This window comes from Pongo abelii, chromosome 22, assembly GCF_028885655.2.
Source record: "Pongo abelii isolate AG06213 chromosome 22, NHGRI_mPonAbe1-v2.0_pri, whole genome shotgun sequence".
NCBI classification, from domain to species: Eukaryota; Metazoa; Chordata; class Mammalia; order Primates; family Hominidae; genus Pongo; species Pongo abelii.
Genome location: NC_072007.2, coordinates 35,877,863 through 35,896,314, shown reverse-complemented (window position 1 = coordinate 35,896,314; position 18,452 = coordinate 35,877,863). Strand labels below are relative to the sequence as shown.

The 18,452-nt window shown below is 41.3% G+C and overlaps 2 protein-coding genes across 11 annotated transcripts in view; one reads left to right on the top strand and one right to left on the bottom strand.

Annotated features, from left to right (window-relative positions):
• The window catches only part of GABPA (GA binding protein transcription factor subunit alpha), a 37,259-nt gene extending 30,475 nt beyond the window's left edge, over positions 1–6,784 (bottom strand). The window contains exons 1-3 of one of the 6 annotated variants that reach the window (XM_054542864.2): positions 6,142–6,540; positions 456–576; positions 57–159 (exon numbers count right to left, since the gene is read on the bottom strand). In XM_054542864.2, the coding sequence (XP_054398839.1) occupies positions 57–133 (77 nt within the window). In that variant the 5' untranslated portion in view covers positions 134–159; positions 456–576; positions 6,142–6,540. The other 5 variants (XM_024239244.3, XM_024239247.3, XM_024239243.3 and 2 more) reach the window with 5 other exon arrangements.
• Positions 6,505–17,241, top strand: ATP5PF (ATP synthase peripheral stalk subunit F6). 5 transcript variants are annotated; one of them, XM_054542411.2, is made up of 5 exons: positions 6,781–6,867; positions 9,828–9,914; positions 11,929–12,096; positions 16,393–16,517; positions 17,064–17,241. In XM_054542411.2, exons 3-5 carry the CDS (start codon positions 11,936–11,938, stop codon positions 17,099–17,101), a joined length of 324 nt encoding a protein of 107 aa, XP_054398386.2. In that variant the 5' UTR covers positions 6,781–6,867; positions 9,828–9,914; positions 11,929–11,935; the 3' UTR covers positions 17,102–17,241.
• Positions 17,242–18,452: the final 1,211 nt, after the last annotated feature.

The window sequence follows — 18,452 nt, the reverse complement described above, 5'->3', positions numbered from 1 at the left end:
TTTAATTAGGTATATTGATATTTTGAAAAAAAAATGATAAATTCAGAAACACCAACCTTTCTTCTGTGCACTCTGCTTTCTCTGTTCCATCAATCTCAATTTCTATCAGCTCCTCTGCTTCTCTTTTAGTCATGGCTGGAGTATTTCAAAGGATCAGGCCTGCAAGAGTGACTTTTTAAGATATTTTAAAACTATCCACATAAACGAAATGACACACAAGAAGTAGAGACCCAATCCAAATAAAAGGCAAACGGCAAGCAGAAGAGGGGGAAGTAGTCTTTACATATAGAAGAAAATCAGCTGGGCATGGTGGCTCGTGTCTCTAATCCCAGCACTTTGGGAGGCCAAGGCAGGCAGATTGCCTGAGCCCAGGAGTTTGAAATCAGCCTGGGTAACTTGGCGAAATCCTGTCTCTACTAAAAATACAAAAATTAGCAGGGTGTGGTGGCACGCACCTGTAGTCCCAGCTATTAATACTTCGGAGGCTGAGATGGGAGGATCACCTGAGCCCAGGAGGCTGAGGCTGCAGTGAGCCATGATCGCACCACTGCACTCCAGCATGGGCGACAAGAGACCCTGTTTGAAAAATAAAATAAAGAAAATCCACAAATGACATTTATAAACTAATTTTTTTAAAAACTGGCGTTTATTAACCTGACATGACAACTTCATTAATCTACTGGATTTACTGGGATGTTTTCGGGACCAATGGCAATCAATAAGTTGCCTCAAAATTAAGTTAAGGGTCTGTTAACTATATTAAAGCAACTCAGTCTCAATAACAGATTCAAACCTGAAGCTTAACATGGAGATGAACTATGTTTATTCAGCTAAAAGTTGTACTGTAGTAGCAGAATTTACTGCAAAGTATTACACTGATACAATGATATGCAAATTAATCAGCTAGGATTTGGTACAAATGATGTCTCTTATAAATGCAAGAATATTATAAAACAGCAAAACGAAGTAACCAATTACAGATATGCACATTATTTCCCTGACTACACACATTAGAAAATTTTTAATGATTTTTTTCAGATGTGGTTTTATTTTAAACAAACCACTACTTCAGTTTTTAATTATCCCATGTAAAATTTTTATCTATTGCTTAAAACCACTGATACAAAACCATTAGAATTTTAAAAATGCTAAGTAATACACAAATAGCTAATATACATAGATATTTCTTTGTGGACATTTCTGAGGTGTTAATACTGTTAAGTACCAGGTTCTGCTATTAACTACCTCGCAGTAGGTCAATGAATTTGTCTTTGAACTCCATACACACTTTCAGTCCACAGCACCTTCTGAGTAGTTATTCTAAGCGTACTACCACATCTAAAAAGAGGCGTACCTTTAAAAGGAACGCTCCACTAAATTTGGTATTCCAACATTTACAAGAGTTGTGCTCCCACTTACAAGATTTGACTAAATTAAGAATTTAAATATTCATTTGTGTTAATAACCATTACTCGTTGAGCATCAGGCACTGCATTCAAATGCTTTGCATAGAGCAATCTTATTTTGAGCCCCATCTCATACAAACGCTATTCAGAGGTAAGGCTAAACCACCTGTGGCTCCATGTCACAGTTTTGGTGTATTAACCTAAGTAGGTATCATTCCAGATGGAGATGAACCATGGTTGTCCAAATATAGGCTCTGTATTGCGTATATCAGTACAACAGCCACCACCACCCCTTACCTGGAGTACTGCAACAATCTCCTAAAGGGGGTCCCTGTATCTACTCTTGTCCCCCCACAGTCTATTCTCAATCAATACAACAGCCAGAGTGTGATCGTTTTTAAAACGCAGCTAGGGCCAGATATGGTGCCTCATGCCTGTAATCCTAACACTTTGGGAGATCAAGGAGAGAGGAATGTTTGAACCCGTGAGTTCAAGACCAGCCTGGGCAACATAAAAAGAACCTGTCTCCTATAAAAACATTTTTAAAATTAGCCAGGCATGGTGGTGTGCACCTGTTGTCCTAGCTACTCGGGAGGCTGAAGTGGGAAGATCGCTTGAGACCAGGAGTCGCGGCTGCAGTGAATGATGGTCGTGCCACTGCACTCCCTCCTGGGCAACAGCGAGACCCTGTCTCTTAAAATGAATAAATAAAAGTAGAAGGTCCTTCAAAGTAGAAGAGGAAATTGGAAGAGAGAGCCAGTGATTCAATGTGAAGACTTGCCGGTTAGCTGTGACTGGCTTTGAAGATGGAAGAAAGGAGCTATGAGCCAAGGACTGCAGGCAGCTTCTGAAAGCTAGACAAGGAAGATTCTCCCTCAAAGGCTCTAGAAAAACAAAACTGGCAACACCTCATTTTAGCCCAGAGACCTACTTCATATTTCTGACTCCAAAACTGTAAGATAATAAACGGGTGGTGTTTCTAAACCACTAAATTTGCATAATTTGTTACACTAGCATTAAGAAACTGAGTCTCCCTTCCCACTTTAGAAAGGGCTATAACTCTCCTAAGTTCTCAATGTCTCCAACTATGGGGTAGCTGGTTTCCTGACAAATAGCTGGCACCCAAATCTAGACTGCCTGATACAAAATGATCTAATTTTTCCCACATAATTAAAGTTGCTCTCAGGCTTGCCCTTTAAGGACAAAGAATAAAAGGATAAGGTTCTCCACTGGAATGGACACAGGCATATGGAGCAGACTGCGCAGGCTCCGTTCACAAGCATATCTAGCCGACTGCACAGATTCTGTTCACAGGCATATCTAGCAGAATGCGCAAGCTCCAGCAGGCTTCTTTTGGGGATGATGAAAAAATGAAGACCCTCTGTTTTTTTTTTTCTTGCTGATGCTGGTCTAATAAGCCTTCCTTTTCTCCAATAAAGCCTATTCCTTAACTGGTGCTATGTGTAAAATTGTGGAATTCATCCCGAGTGCTAAAGAAAACAGGTGGAAACTGAGTAGGGATCTAACTTGAAGGACAACATAAGCTTCACAGGGCAAGAATATGTGTTCACAGATATATACAAAGTACTCTGAAGAGTACTACCTTCAGCAGGCACTCCACCAATATGTGTTGAATAAATGAATAAGAACTATTTCACACCATATAAAATGAACTACACATGCCTTAAAGGATTAAACATAAAAGGCAAAACTCTAAAACAGAAGAAAATGGTGGGGACATTTTTGTGGTCTCAGGAAAGAAAAGGATTTCTTAAATAAAATTCCAAGAACATAACCGTAAGGAGAAAAATCTGATTACATAAAAATCAAGATTTACGTTCAACAGACAGGCTACAGAATGGAAAGATATTTCCAATACCCAAAAGTGACAATGGAATAGACAATGGCCTGGAATTTGATAACCAAAAAAAGGGACAAATTAGAAAAGTAGTTAAAGCATAGGAAAAGGATATTCACATAAAGGGAAACCAAAATAACTCAGGATACAAAGAAATGCCCAAATTCAAATCATTCAAAAGTTCAATTGAAAACAAGAAACTACCACTTTATACCGTGTGTGTTGGGGGCGGGGGGCGGCGGCAGCGGCAAATGTCAGAAAGTTAAATAACGAGAGCAGTTAGCAGGGACATAAGATTCCCCTGTCTCTGTAGATGTGGTGTACACACAGGTGTAGATATTCTGGAGAAAAGGATATCAAGCATACTCATACCTATAACCCAGCAATTTCATCCCTAACTAAGCATTCCAGAAAAATTCTCAAATTGGTTAACAAGATTGACTGACAATGTTCAGGGCAGCTTTACTGGTGACAGCTGGTGCCAATCCAAGTGTCTATTTTAAGAAAGTATTAATCAAAGAAAATGTGGAGAAAGTATACACTATGGAATTTTAGTATTGGTTAAAAGGAAATAATGTCCACACAAAATAAATTATAAAAAACTGTTGCCTACAGAAAAAAAGTGAGAATCAGGTTTATAGCAGAATAGCACTTAAAAAAATCACTTATTTTCAGGGCTTATAAAGAGGTCCACTCCCATCTCCACAACCATTTTTTTTAAAATTAGAAAACATAAATTTTCTGGAAACTTTGGCAAGATAGAAAAAAAGCATATGATGTAGCCAGAGGCTGAGAAGTGGCCCTAATGGCTTAACAGCAGGGACACCTGGGGCTCCCCTAACATAAACACTAAAATAGGAAGTTGCTACAAAGAAATTTATCCTACGATCTTTCAAAAAATTAATAGACCAATCCCTAGAAAGTGCCAAATAGAGAAAAAACAAAACAAAACAAAAACCTATGCCCTTTTGGAGAAAAAAAAATTACTCAGTTTCTTAAATGATCTTTCAAAAAAATATTACTCAGTCTCTTAAATCTTTCTTTCTGTCCTGGTTCTCTATGCTTAGTCCAGAGAAGCAAAACAGAGATTTGAGAAATAGTCCAAATCTTTCATATCAGTTTTTGAGTGAGTCTTACCTCTTTTTCTGAAATCAATTCCTCAGGCTTCTATGTCAATACTTAGGAAAACTGAGAGAAAATTACTTGCAGTTTCTCCGTCTAAGGGCTGCCCCCGCCAGAACTGCACACAACAATTTCATATTTGACACTCTGGTTCTGCTGGATTAAATCCAACCTGGGGTTCGGAATGTTTCACAAGACGGGATACAAACTAAACTTGACTTTAACGAAAAATTCTGGGAACGGCTAGTGTCTTTCAAAATACAGATAGATGTAACATTCCCTTTTGAAACTACAGATAAATTTGAGAATTGTCCTTCATTGGAGAGCATTATTACAGAGCTTAGAACATTTTTTTCCCAATATATTATAAGTGGAGTGTGGGGGTACCTGCGAGATTAACTGCACATTTTCCTAAGTTATCAAAGCTTTTCAGTGTCTGAGGAAATTAAAAGACATTTTTATTTTCAAAAATAAAGGTAGCAGTTAAGAAAAAGCAAAGCATGCATATCTATGTAATATAAAGAGAGAAAGCACATACAGTGGAAGATTAACAGTTGGGACCCTCAGGTGAAGGGTATCTGGGTGTTCACTGCATGATTTTTTCCCCAATTTTTCTGTTGGTTTGGAGTTTTATATATAAAGAGTTGAGGGAAGGCTAAAGTCAACAGTTTTAATTTAGTACTCAGTCTGATGACTTGCTTCAACCTAACGTCTAGCTCATGATTTAATTACTTCATTACTATACATGCCTCAGGACAGATGCTCTTGTATACACAATTCAGGTAAAATTGACTTAAGTCCACCCAGCGTCACTGTATGTCTAAAAATAAAGAAGCTTGGAAAGCCTGGATGGAACCCTGAGAAACAGGCTAGTTCCTCAAGCAGTTGCTAAAGAGTTGAGCGGTTTCTTCTGAAGTTCAAGATAACACTACCGAAGAATATTATCACCGCCTCGTTCTACAATTCGCTCAAGTGAATCCTGCTAAATCTTTGCTCTTCTCACGAGTCAGACCTACTGCTATTAGTGGAAACTACTTATGAAATGAATTTTATTTCTAAATTTCTAATCATCTTACAATGCAATATTAGGCACTGTCCTCTCGGTCCGCTAACCTGATCAAACTGGGGTCCCTAAATCCAAACACGCACATACAGCGTGTCTTCCAGCACACACAAAAATTTCAAAGTAGACAACCCGTTGTTATCTCCGTGGTTTACTTCCTTGCTTAAAAACAAAAAAACAAACCCAGATGGCTACCATATACGCTGATAAATGATTCTGGTCTTAAGTGTATTGTTCTATAAAGAGAGCGGATTTGAAGTGAGTGAATCGCTGAGTCCCGCGATGAGACAGGGTCTGCATTTTGCTCTTAAAATCTCGGGGGCGTCAGGACCACATCCCAGCTGAGCAGGCTGAGACCGCTGAGGAGTGCAGACGGGCGAGGAGGGGACGCGGAAAGGAGGGAGCGGCGACAGGCGACCCGTCCGGCGCGGGTCCCGGCGGTGCCCGGTCCCCCCGGGCTCCAGGCCGCTCGCCCCCCGCCCCTCCCTTTCGCTCCCCGCACAGCCTCTCCCGCCCCTCCCCACCCGGCTCCTTCAAGTCTCCACGAACGGAAATGGGAGTCACAGCGCCGGGGACCAGCGGAAACAAAACACAGAGGCGGCCGCGGGGGGGCCCTTGTGGGGGAAAAGGCCCCGGAACGAGGCCGGCCCGCGCGGGCCCGCGCTCCCCTCCTCCCCGGCGGCCGCACTCACCCGCTCCGGAATCGGCCCTGTCACCCCCGCCCGCACTCCAGAGCCGGCTGAGAACGGCAGCGGCGCGGGCTCCACGTGCAGCGTCTCTCCGGGTAAGACCGGCAGCTCCCGCGACTAGAAGTGTGAGGCCCCAGGGCCCTTCCCGCGGAATCGGCGCTGAGAAGCCCCAACCCCCCTCCCGCCTCCCAGGCACCTTCGGGTCCAGGACTACAACTCCCAGCAGGGTGCGCAAAACGACCGCCCAAGGCAACGGAGGCTCACGAGGCACAAGGACGCACAACGCCCCAATCCGCTTTGTTTCACACAGTCTCACTTTCCCTGCACCATTATACACCTCGATAACCCTAACGAACAGGACGCTGACTCGGAGGGGAGCTTGAACTAGGGGAAAGGCCAGACAAAGGGCGCATGCGTACAGAGCAAGGTTTCAAGGAGGGGAAAAAGAACGTGTCAAATTAGGCGAAGAAAAGATGGCGGAGGCTTTGCCAGGAGACCCGGAAGCACTTACCCTCCACTTCCTCCTTCTGTTTGGCTTCTGTCTCACCTAGACCCGTCCGGTCGCAGACTGTCTCCGAGACGCTTCCTGTCCGGTGAGCGTCGACCGACTGAAACGGCGGCCCATAATGCATTGCGATGGCGGGTAGGCGTGTGGGGGCGGAGCCAGGGCCGGAAGTAGAGCGGTGGTGGTGGCGGCGGAGGCTTTGGCAGCTCCGGACTGAGTGCAAGGTGACTGGGAGGGTAGCTAGATCAGCGTGGTCTCTTGGGACTCCAGTTCTGGGTTTCTTCACGAGGCCTGGGCTGCCTCTCACCTTTACTAGGAGGAGAGAGCAGCTCTTTGTCCTGGGGACCTTCACGGCCTGGCCCGGGGTGGCAACTGACCTCTACGTTTGTAGACCTTGGAGTTTGCCGTAGACCCAGAAATAAGATCAATACCCTCTCTGAGGGCAAATCGGGGCGGCGCGGGGGGCAGGGAGGCCAGGGGGGTCTTGGGCCCGCAGCCTGGCTGGGGCAACCCAAAGTCAGGCGCGCTGGAGAGATTTTCGGCCAGGCCTACCCGCCCCGGGCGCACGGGACCGTCTAGGCTACTTAGGCAGAACGTGCACCATAAGAGGGAAAAAAAATAGTCATAATCTTGAAAGTTTGCATCCCACCTAAAAACGATGCTGCTAACACTTCGTTAGACGACTTTATGGATTGTTCTTAGGACTATGCACTGAAGAGGCAGCGAACCTACTAACCTTTGGCCGGTCAGTCATCACTATAAATAGGAGAACCATGCTCCCCCCCACAACGAGGCCTCTGCTCAGACTAGTGTTTTCTTACTGTTGCCTTCCCCAGTCTTTCTGATCATGTCAGACGCTATCATATGCTCTTGTGGCACCCGATGGTACTGGAATAGAGAATTTATGTCAGGTGGTATTTCACAGCTACTTGTGTAATGACTATCTGCTGCGTTTCAGTGGACGATACGCATTCACTAATCAGTGAAAAAAAATGAAAGGGATTAAAGGAGAAGAAACAAGTTTTGATATGGGATTATGTGTTCGTTTTTTGGATGAGTTCGTAGGACTTACAAGGGAGATGAGAACTGTTGAATACTGTGGATAGATTTGGGGCTCAGGATGAATACTAAAATTAGAAATGCGATTGGGGAATCATAGGCACTTAGATGGTAGATAATTGAAACAATGAAAGTGGATTTTACCCGTGTTGCAGAAGGAATAACATCAATGCAGTCAGACTTAGAGCAAATTAACTGTGTGAATATGTGCAGCTTAACCTTTCTTAGATACAGTTTTATCATCTGTAAAGCAGGGATAAGAACACTTTCCTTTAACTCTTTGAGAGTATTGCTGTAAGGGTACAAGGAAAGGATATATATGGAAGTACTTTGCACAGTATCTAGGGCTAAGCAAATGTCGGGTGAACTTATTGCTGAATGTTAAGCATGTCCTTAGTTTGCCAGAAGGGAAGGTGGCATTGAATTGCACAATTTTTTTTTTTTTTTTGCATATATGTGTTAAGTTAGATTTTGCTGTGTAACTTTGACCAGATACTTCTTTTTTTTTGAGACGGAGTCTCGCTCTGTCGCCCAGGCTGAAGTGCAGTGGCATGATCTCGGCTCACTGCAAGCTCCACTTTCCAGGTTCACGCCCTTCTCCTGCCTCAGCGTCCGGAGTAGCTGGGACTACAGGTGCCCACGACCACGCCTGGCTAATTTTTTGTATTTTTCAGTAGAGACGGGGTTTCACCGTGTTAGCCAGGATGGTCTCGATCTCCTGACCTCGTGATCCGCCCGTCTCGGCCTCCCAAAGTGCTGGGATTACAAGCGTGAGCCATCGCGCCCGACCACTTTAACCAGATACTTCTAATCCTCAGTTTCTGTGTGTTTAAACATAGGAATGATAATAAGTGGCACATGACCTTGTGAGGTCATTTGTTGTTTGCTTGTAGCCTTTTCTTAAGTATTTTTCCCTGATGGGGTATAAAAGTGATATGTTATGAATTCTTTAATTTCTTCAAATAGTTTGCTTTCATTTTGTCAGGTGAAGCATATTTTGTTGATTGCATTGAGTGTAGGATTTCTTTTTTTTTTTTTTTTTTTTTTTTTGGGACAGAGTTTCGCTCTTGTTGCCCAGGCTGGAGGATTGCAGTGGCGCGATCTCGGCTCACCGCAACCTCCGCCTCCTGGGTTCAAGGAATCTCCTGCCTCAGCCTCCTGAGTAGCTGGGATTACAGGCATGTGATGCCACTCCTGGCTAATTTTGTATTTTTGGTAGAGATGGAGTTTCTCCATGTTGGTCAGGCTGATCTTGAACTCCCTACTTCAGGTGATCCACCCACCTTGGCCTCCCAAAGTGCTGGGATTACAACAAAGCGCTGGGATTACAGGCGTCAGCCATCGCGCCTGGCCTGATTGTAGGATTTCTTTCTTTCTTTTTTTTGAGACAGGGTTTCACTCTGTAACACAGGCTGGAATGCAGTGGTGCAATCACAGCTCACTGCAGCTTCTACCTCCCAAGCTCAAGTGATCCTCCGGCCTCAGCTTCCCAAGTACCTGGGACTGCAGGCACCCACCACCGCACTTGGCTATTTTTTTTTTTTTTTTTCTGTAGAGATGGGGTCATACTGTGTTGCCCAGGCTGGTCTTGAATTCCTGGGCTCAAGTGATCCTCCTGCCTTGTTCTTCCAAAGTGCTGGGATTACAGGCATGAGCCACTGCACCTGGCTCATTGTAGATTTCTTTTGATAATTTTTACATGTCATTCCAGAGTTTGTCAACCTTGGCATTATTGACATTTTGACCAGATAATTCTTAGGGGTGGGAGGGCTGTTATTGTCGTTATAGAGTGTTTGGCAGCATTCCTGGCTTTGTACTCATTATAAGCCAGTAGCACTCAGCTTGGTGAGAACAACCAAAAATGTCTAAAGACATTGCCAGATGTCTCTTTGGAGAGAAAAAAACTCACCTCTTCCCCTACCCCCAACCCTATTTTGAGAACTATTGTGCTACTCTACAGTTTTCTAGCTAGTGCTGCTCAGACTCTCAGTGGTAAAGGGCCATTCTCACACCCACTCTTGTGGACACTTTTGAATACAGTGAAAATGAATTACAAAAGAAATGAAATTTAAAAAACAAAACAATGAAGTCACTTAAAATACAAGCTCTAATTTTTTAGAGACAGGTTCTCTCCATGTTTCCCAGGCTGGTCTTGAACTCCTGAGTTCAAACATTCCTCCCTCCTCGGCCTCCCAAAGTGCTGGGATTACAGGTATGATCCACCTCGCCTGGCCTCTAAATATTTATATCTAATTTCTGTATTACTTTAGACCAATAACATAGTTTGTATACTTCCACTAGTCCTATTATAACTTAGTAGAAGTCCAGTGTCAATGTGATGATGACAGTATTGTTATTAGGAAATTTGGGGAGGGCATGGGAAACATGTTAGCATATCAGGTTTTCACTTGAAGATTCAGAAATTTCACCAGCCAGGGCAACATGGCAAGACCTCGTCTCTACAAAAAAATAAAAGTAAAAATTAGCCTGCTGTGATGGCACACAACTGTGCTCCCATCTCCTTGGGAGGCTAAGGTGGGAGGATTGCATGAGTCCAGGAGGCTAAGGCTGTAGTGAACTGTGTTCATCCTGGGCGACAGAGTGAGACCCTGTCTGAAAAAAAAAAGATTCAGAAATTTTACCAGGCTGTGGCGCATTATGAGCCTTTTGTCACCATTCCAGTATAGGGTTTGGCAAGCCCTGTCAGTTTATAGACTCGTCCTTAATCTGAGAAAAATGTATTCTTCTACTAATTATTTACGGTCTCTTTTAATCCTTTTTTTTTTCTTTTTGAGACAGAATCTTGCCCTGTCATCCAGGTTGGAGTGCAGTGGTGTGATCTGGGCTCACTGCAACCTCCACCTCCTGAGTTCAAGTGATTCTCCTGCCTCAGCCTCCCAAATAACTGGGATTACAGGCACGCGCTAGCACGCCTGACTTATTTTTGTATCTTTAGTGGAGACGGGATTTCGCCATTTTGGGCAGGCTGGTCTGGAACCTTTGACCTCAAGTGATCCACCTGCCTCGGGCCTCCTGAAGTGCTGGGATTACATACATGAGCCACCGTGCCTGGCCCTCTTTATTCCTTTTCTTCTAGAATTCCTGTTTGTACCTATCTGTTGTAATTTGGATTATTTTTTGCATTTGATCTTTAAATCACTAAAGTAAATCTCAACAGGGATTGTCTTCTACTGAAATGTTTTAGTTAGAAAGTAATATATTTTAGCTTAAGGAAGTCTAGGGATTTGAAAGTCTTTAAGTCCTTTTTTTTTTTTTTTTTTTTTTTTGTGAGACGGAGTCTTGCTCTTGTTGCCCAGGCTGGAGTGCAATGGCACGATCTCGGCTCACTGCATCCTCTGCCTCCTGGGTTCAAGCAATTCTCCTGCCTCAGCCTCCTGAGTAGCTGGGATTACAGGCATGCGCCACCACGCCCAGCTAATTTTTGTATTTTTAGTAGAGACAGGGTTTCTCTTTGTTGGTCAGGCTGGTCTCAAACTCCCAACCTCAGGTGATCTGCCAGCCTCGGCCTCCCAAAGTGCTGGGATTACAGGCGTGAGCCACTGTACCCGGCCATAAGTCCTTGTTTTTAAAATTCAGACTTCCATCTCCTTCACCAATTTATTTCACTGATAAAGTTGGACTGCCGGATCCTCCCCACTGTCATGCACAGCTCATTTGGACTGGCTGCTGTTTTTCTTTGCTGGTTCTTCTGGACTTTGATTTAGTTGTTTGTTACAGTATTCTTAAATGGCTGGAATCCTGTTGTAACAGGCAGAGCAGTTTCTCCTTCTGTGGGCCTGTGAAGTACACATTTTCAGGTTATCATGCCTGGCTGAGGCATGGGAAACCTTGTACATTAGTTTGGGGGCCAGTGTGCTTTTCCTGTTAGGAGTGGACAGTGTTGCAACAGTCTACCTCTACTGTTTTCTCTGATCCATGACTAAGTTCAAGGGAGAAGAAATACCTCACCTCGTATTTTGTGCTCTAACCCTGATGAAGCTTCAGGCGTGAGTTTCTAACTGTTCCATTATCCCAGGGCCTTTTGGTTAAGACCTAAAAAACTTGCAATGGGGAATAAGGAGGAGAAGGGAACTGTGGTCAGGTATAGACTGAGATCTGATATGATGTAATTCTGTAGCAATTAGTAGAATTCGATTCTCATGATATATTTAGAGGTGATTTATAATAAGTATATTAACATTTCTGATGCTTGTTTTCTGTAACAGAATCAGCATGATTCTTCAGAGGCTCTTCAAGTTCTCTGTCATTCGGTCAGCCGTCTCAGTCTATTTACGGAGGAACATTGGTGTTACAGCAGTGGCATTTAATAAGGAACTTGATCCTATACAGAAACTCTTTGTGGACAAGATTAGAGAATACAAATCTAAGCGACAGTAAGTGAATAAATAACTACAGTGTAAATATAAATATTCAAAGTATGTAAGTTCCAAGGTGATAATAAAAAATGACTTGATATTTGAAAGTATTAGACCTTCACTGAGCTCATCTCTGACATAGAGGTTCATTAGGTGCCCTCAAAAAAGAAGATAAGGATCTTGATTTTTTTAAGTGATAAACTGTATCTTCTTTATATGAGTTACAAGGGAAAATCCTACTAAATTTATTGCTGTTTAAAATATATCCTTACTGTCATGTCATGTATTATAAACCACATCAATTTATAGAAATACATAGGGTCTTGGAAATCATTTAGCAGCTAAGTTTGAAAAAAGTAACTCCCTTAGACATTGATTAGCCGAAGCTCATAAAACTAATTGGGGAAAAATGTATTATCAAAGTATATTTTAGCCTCAATTTAGTGGCCTTTCTGTGACATCATAATTTGGGGGAAATGTATAAACACAGCTCTTTTTTTAAAAAGGCTATTTCCATAGTTATAGATTTCTGAGAATGTACATTAAAGGACAAAAGACTCTGAAATGATGTAACATAAGTCCAAGAAAAACAATTGTAGAACCATAGTTTTGGAAAGGAATGACCACCTTAGCCGTCATCAAGTCCAAAGCCCAAATCTTAGGAAGAGTGAGGTGCATCAACTCATAGTTCCATTTTCTTTCATGTAGTTGTCTACTGTGTGTAAAGCACTTGGCTATTAACCGTGATGGGCCACAGGGCATTTTTACAATATTCTTAAAGTCTGATAGGAGTAGAAAGCTTGTAAGCAAACAAATACAATGTAAGGTAAAATGAGTTAGGTGCTAAGATAGGGAAACGTTGGATGCTTGGGGAGTTCATAGGAAAGAATACTCCTTTCCAGCTAGAGGCATTTTAGAGGCTTCTTGGAAGGCAGTGTTTGGGTATTCATCCCTCTTGAGAATCTCATGGACAACTGTGGATCATCTTCCCAGTTTAAAGAAAAAAACGTGAAGCATTTACTCACATGATTTTCCTTATAGCATGAAACAGTTCTCAAACCCACAGGAGGCCTTCAGTAGACCTGTACACCCAGGGGTTTACTCTAGGTTTTAAAGATCAGTGTATGAAGGTTGGACAGATAAATGAGGGTAAGAGGAGAGTATCTTTTAGGAGGAAAGAATGGTGTGAACTAAGGCATGAAAATGCCTTAGTTTGTGCTAGAAAGCACAAAATATATTTGGTGAATGGTATAATTCTGTTTCCCTGGAGTATAGGGTATATGAAGAGTATAAGGATGGTATGGGTTTAGAATGAGGGATTATGGAAGGCCTTGATTGTAGACTGAGCAAGTAAGATATGTGGTAGGCATTTGTGAGAAATTACAGCTTTTTGAACATGACTGTGGGGATGGAAGAAGATTACTCTGAATTAGGAGGATAATTTTAACCAGGGTATTGGAAGGATTGAAATGAGAAGAGAGCAAAGGCAGACCTGTTAGCAAAATGTAACCTAAGCATTAGTTGATGAGAACCTTGACTTTATAGCAGTGGTAATGTAAAAGTGACAGAGTCAAGACATTGAAACACTGATGACTGGTTTTGGTGAGCTGCTGGAGAGGAAGAAGAAGGAACAATAAAAGAAAACTGACTTTTGAGGCGAGGTAACTAACAAAGGTGTTACCATTGCCAAAACTGAGGAGGAGAAATAGTGAAGGGATTAAAATGTAGTAAGTTACTCTGTGCTTTGTAGACATGGTAATGAAACTCTGACAATAACCCTATAGATGTTACCCCAATTTTATATATGAGAAAACCAAGGCTGAAAGTTAGAATTTGCCAAAAATCATACTGTTAAGTAACCAGATGTGCAGGTTAATTTTGAGTGTCAGGGAATTTTGAGTGTCTTCTGTCCAAATGTCGTGTTATATTATAGTATTGATGCTGTTTGCATCATTTTAACTGTCTTTAAAAGCCTATCTAGTAAGAAGTGAATTCTTAGGTGTACCCTATATCTAAGGAGTCTTGTTTGTGGGTCATTCATTTGTTTGTGCAAACAAACACATGGAGAGTTCTGAGGGTAGACCCTGGGCTGGCATCCAGCGCTGCCACTAATTAGCTCTATGACCTTGGGCAGGTTTAACTTCTGTAGGACAGTTTTCTCATACGTCAAATGAGGATGATGATAGTACTTACCCATTTCATAGGATATTATAAAAATTAAATGATTCAATACATTAGCATGCCTAGTATTTGCTAGTGAGATGAACAAGTATCTTCTGAGTGACTGCTTTGTCCTAGGCATCATGTGAGAGCCTAGGAAATAGTAATAAACAAGATAAGCAGCAAGACTTAACATTCAGTTGAGGAGGTAGATGATTTCTGGCCTCTTTTTATCACAAGAGTGCATATTAAAGTTAAAATAGCCATCATCCATCAGTAACCAGTATTAGAGTATCTAGTTGAAGGATCTATTTAGAACCGCAGTGTCCATTTTGGTTGCCATTATCCATGAGACTATTCAAATTCTAATTACAATTAAGTGTATATATAAATTCAGTTTCTCATTTTCTCATTCATGTTAGCTGTATTTCTAGTGCTCAATAGCCAGATATGGCTAGTGGCTACCACATTGGACAGCACAGACAGAGAGCATTTCTAACATCACAAAAAGGTCTATTGGACAGTGCTAATCTAAAAGAAAATTGGGTCTCTAACAAGAAACATTGTTAACAAGTTCTTAAATTGGAGCCACCTATGTTTTTTTTGTGCACGTTCTTTAACTTAAATAAGACTCTATACTTTGATCATAGGCATGTGTAAAAATGTTATTACCCTTGAAGGAATTTTCACGTGTACATTTTTTTACATTTAGAATATTGTTCATTGCTAGGTAGGCAGTAGTATTTATGATAAAAACAGAAGAGTTTCTTCAAAGAATTAATTAGACCCAATTGGCCCTGCTGCTGGTCCATAATGCTATATTTATTTCCCCAAAATGCACAAGTCTAATTTTGTCATTTTATTGCTTGGCAAATAAAATACAAACTCCCAGGCTTAACATTCCAGGCCTCCCATGATCTGGGGTCTGCTGGTTTTTCCATCTAGACTCCTTAGCATTCCCCACATATAGCCAATCCCTTACCACCTCTATGTCTTTGCTTTTTCCATCTTAGAAGGTCTCAAAATAAACCCTGGCCTCAGATGCCTGATGTTTCTCAAATGCCACCTTTTTAAAATGAAATTTTCCCTGATTAGCTTAGCAAAAGTGATCTCTTCCTCAACTTGAATAGCTTTTTGTTAAATCATGTCTTTGAAGCTCATCACATCACTCCTTTACAGCATAAATGTTTGTAAACATGTAATTTTTTTCTTCCAAATTGCAAAATCTCTGAGGGTAGGAAATAATTTGCTTCTTTAATAGGACCCCTATTGTAGAAACTTAAAAGTCTAAGGTCTTTAAAAGCCATTTAGTGATGGCTGACTTAAAGCAGATGATAATAGTAGATAATAATTGAGTACTCACTGTGTGCCAGGCACTGTGCTTAGAGGTACATGTACATTTACACCCTTGTTTGGTAGAACCTTCATATTTAGTTGTGGAAACTAAAATTTAGAGTGCTCTGTGCCTTACTCAGGTTTACGCAGTTGCTGAATAGTTGAACTTACACTCAAACAGGACCAGTCTTTGACTCCAGAGCCTGTAGACTTAACGGTACACCTTATTGCCACTTAGACCCTGAGAAATTTTGACTTAGTGAGTGTCCGTGATTCTGAGAAACCTTGAATGTTAGAGATTGATTTGAGGATACCTCATTTATGTGAAACCTCATCATAATAAAATAGTTTGAATTGAAATTGAAGTGGAAATACTTATTTTCTTTCTGAAGTCTTTTCTTTGACTACATGAATGCTTTAAAAAGGTCTATTGGCCGGGTGTGGTGGCTCACGCCTGTAATCCCAGCACTTTGGGAGGCCGAGGTGGGCAGATCATGAGGTCAGGAGATCAAGACCATCCTGGTCAACATGGTGAAACCCCCTCTCTACTAAAAATACAAAAATTAGCTGGGCGTGGTGGCGTGTGCCTGTAATCCCAGTTACTTGGGAGGCTGAGACAGGAGAATCACTTGAACCAGGGAGTCGGAGGTTGCAGAGAGCCAAGATCATGCCACTGCACTCCAGCCTGGCGACCGAGCAAGACTCCGTCTCAAAAAAGAAAAAAAAAAAAAGATCTATTGAAATGTGGTGGTGAAAAGTAATTTTGTTTTTGTAAGCTAGTACACAAAATTAATTTTTGTTTGCTCATTTACTTAACAGGACATCTGGAGGACCTGTTGATGCTGGTCCAGAGTATCAGCAAGAGCTGGAGAAGGAGCTTTTTAAGCTCAAGCAAATGTTTGGTAATGCAGACATGAATACATTTCCCGCCTTCAAATTTGAAGGTACGTCTTGTAAATCACAGAATCATTCTTGTGGGAGATAAGTGAAGAATATTTACACTTACCTGGATGTTTAGAGAATTGAATGACAGTGTTGGCATGTGAATTTATTAGGACCATGACTGTGCCTGAGAAGCTGCCGGCCAAGTGTTTGCTGTTAGAATAGGAGCAGTATAGGTGATCACATAACATAGTGATTAAATGGTGGGGATCTGAAATCGAACTGCCCGACCTTGAATCCCGACAGTCACTTTCAGCTGTGTAATCTTGAGTAATTAACTGGTACATGTTTCCTCATCTGACATTTGGGGAGAATTACAGTATCTTCCGCATATGTAGTTAAATGACATAATATATGCAAAGTCAATTAAATAATGCATGGCTCATAGAAAATGTTGCATAAATGTTTAGCTATATTTCTATGTAAATGTTTACAAACAGTATTTACTAAAAAAATCAGAAGATTGTTGAGTTAAATCTTGAGCATTCTACATAATCCATTTTATTGCAATTTGGCTAAGCTTGACCCTTTTTTCCCCCTCTTCTTAGATCCTAAATTTGAAGTCATCGAAAAACCCCAGGCCTGAAGAAACAAAGTAAAATTAATCTGGTAATTTGTCACGGGTTAGTTGTACAACTAGTTAGAAGTTTCAGAATAAACATGCATTTCATAACTGTCAAATGTTCTTTTAATTCTGAGTCCAAATAAATTATTTGGTGATGTTGAGTGTGTTCTTGATGAATTGAGTTCTGTTTGTTAGAGTTGTTTTTAGATCCTTTCATTTGGTTATAATAAAGCAGATGGAGACCTTGGATAAATTGGACACAACTTGCACATAACCCTGCTTGTTGTGGAGGGATGTTACCCTTCCTTTAGAACATGAAGAAATGGTTTATAAATTCTTTGTCATAGCTTTCTCAGAAATCTGAGTGTAATTTTTTATATGTCCTGGAACATCTATTGTGTTTAACTTTGATCTCCTCAAATGTTAAATAATTTTCTACCAGTAACCCAGGTCCCTCATCTTTGCTTGCAGATCACAGAGTCTGTTACAGTTCTGTTCAGATTGATGAGGGAAAGGTAGGGATGAAGGGGGTTCTATAAAGGAACTTAATTTAAAAGAGTAAACTTTATGGTGTTGTTTTGTCCTAATAAGAAGAGTTCCAGCAGATACATTCTAGATAAGTGGCATATCAGACATAGTCAAAATTTTAGTGACTATAACTGGCTCTCAAGGAAGTTATTTAAAAAAATACTTTAATGGTCAAAATCAGGCTTACAAAAAAGTAAATTTTAAAGGAAAAACAGCCATGTCTTTTTAGTATTTGACAGTATCTCTGATATGTGTTAATAAATATAGGTCTTTAATAGATTTTTAAGATTTTCTTTAAAAGTGTAAAAGTGTGAAGCCAACAGTGTTCTTTTCTTTTTTTTGGAGATGGAGTCTTGCTCTGTTGCCCAGGTTCAAGCAATTCTCCTGCCTCAGCCTCCCGGGTAGCTGGGATTACAGGTGTGCGCCACCAGGCCTGGCTAATTTTTGTATTTTTAGTAGAGACAAGGTTTCACCATGTTGGCCAGGCCAGTCTCAAACTCCTGACCTCAGATGATCCGCCCGCCTCAGCCTCCCAAAGTGTTGGTATTACAGGCTTAAGCCACTGCGCCTGGGCCAAAGGGAATAGATTTTTATTACGGCATACTGTAGCTGAAGGCAAAACCTGCTAGGGAATACCTTTTTGAAAGATCTATAAATATTTCCTAATGACATAGATATGATTAATACGATGTATAGAGGCAGAATTGGGGAGGGCAGTACAGTAGGAAGAAACAGCCCACTTTTCTTCAAATGTGGCTAAGCAGTGACAGAACAGTTGAACTACTTTTATTTAAATAATTGCAGGCTTTGGAACAGAGAATCGGGTGTCTAATTATGGCACTAT

Excerpts from the sequence above, each read along its gene's own strand:
- ATP5PF (XM_054542409.2), top strand. The coding sequence starts at position 11,936 with ATGATTCTTCAGAGGCTCTTCAAGTTCTCTGTCATTCGGTCAGCCGTC. Across the intron at positions 12,097-16,392 it reads GAATACAAATCTAAGCGACA|GACATCTGGAGGACCTGTTG; the intron begins GTAAGTGAATAA and ends TTTACTTAACAG. Across the intron at positions 16,518-17,063 it reads TCCCGCCTTCAAATTTGAAG|ATCCTAAATTTGAAGTCATC; the intron begins GTACGTCTTGTA and ends CCCTCTTCTTAG.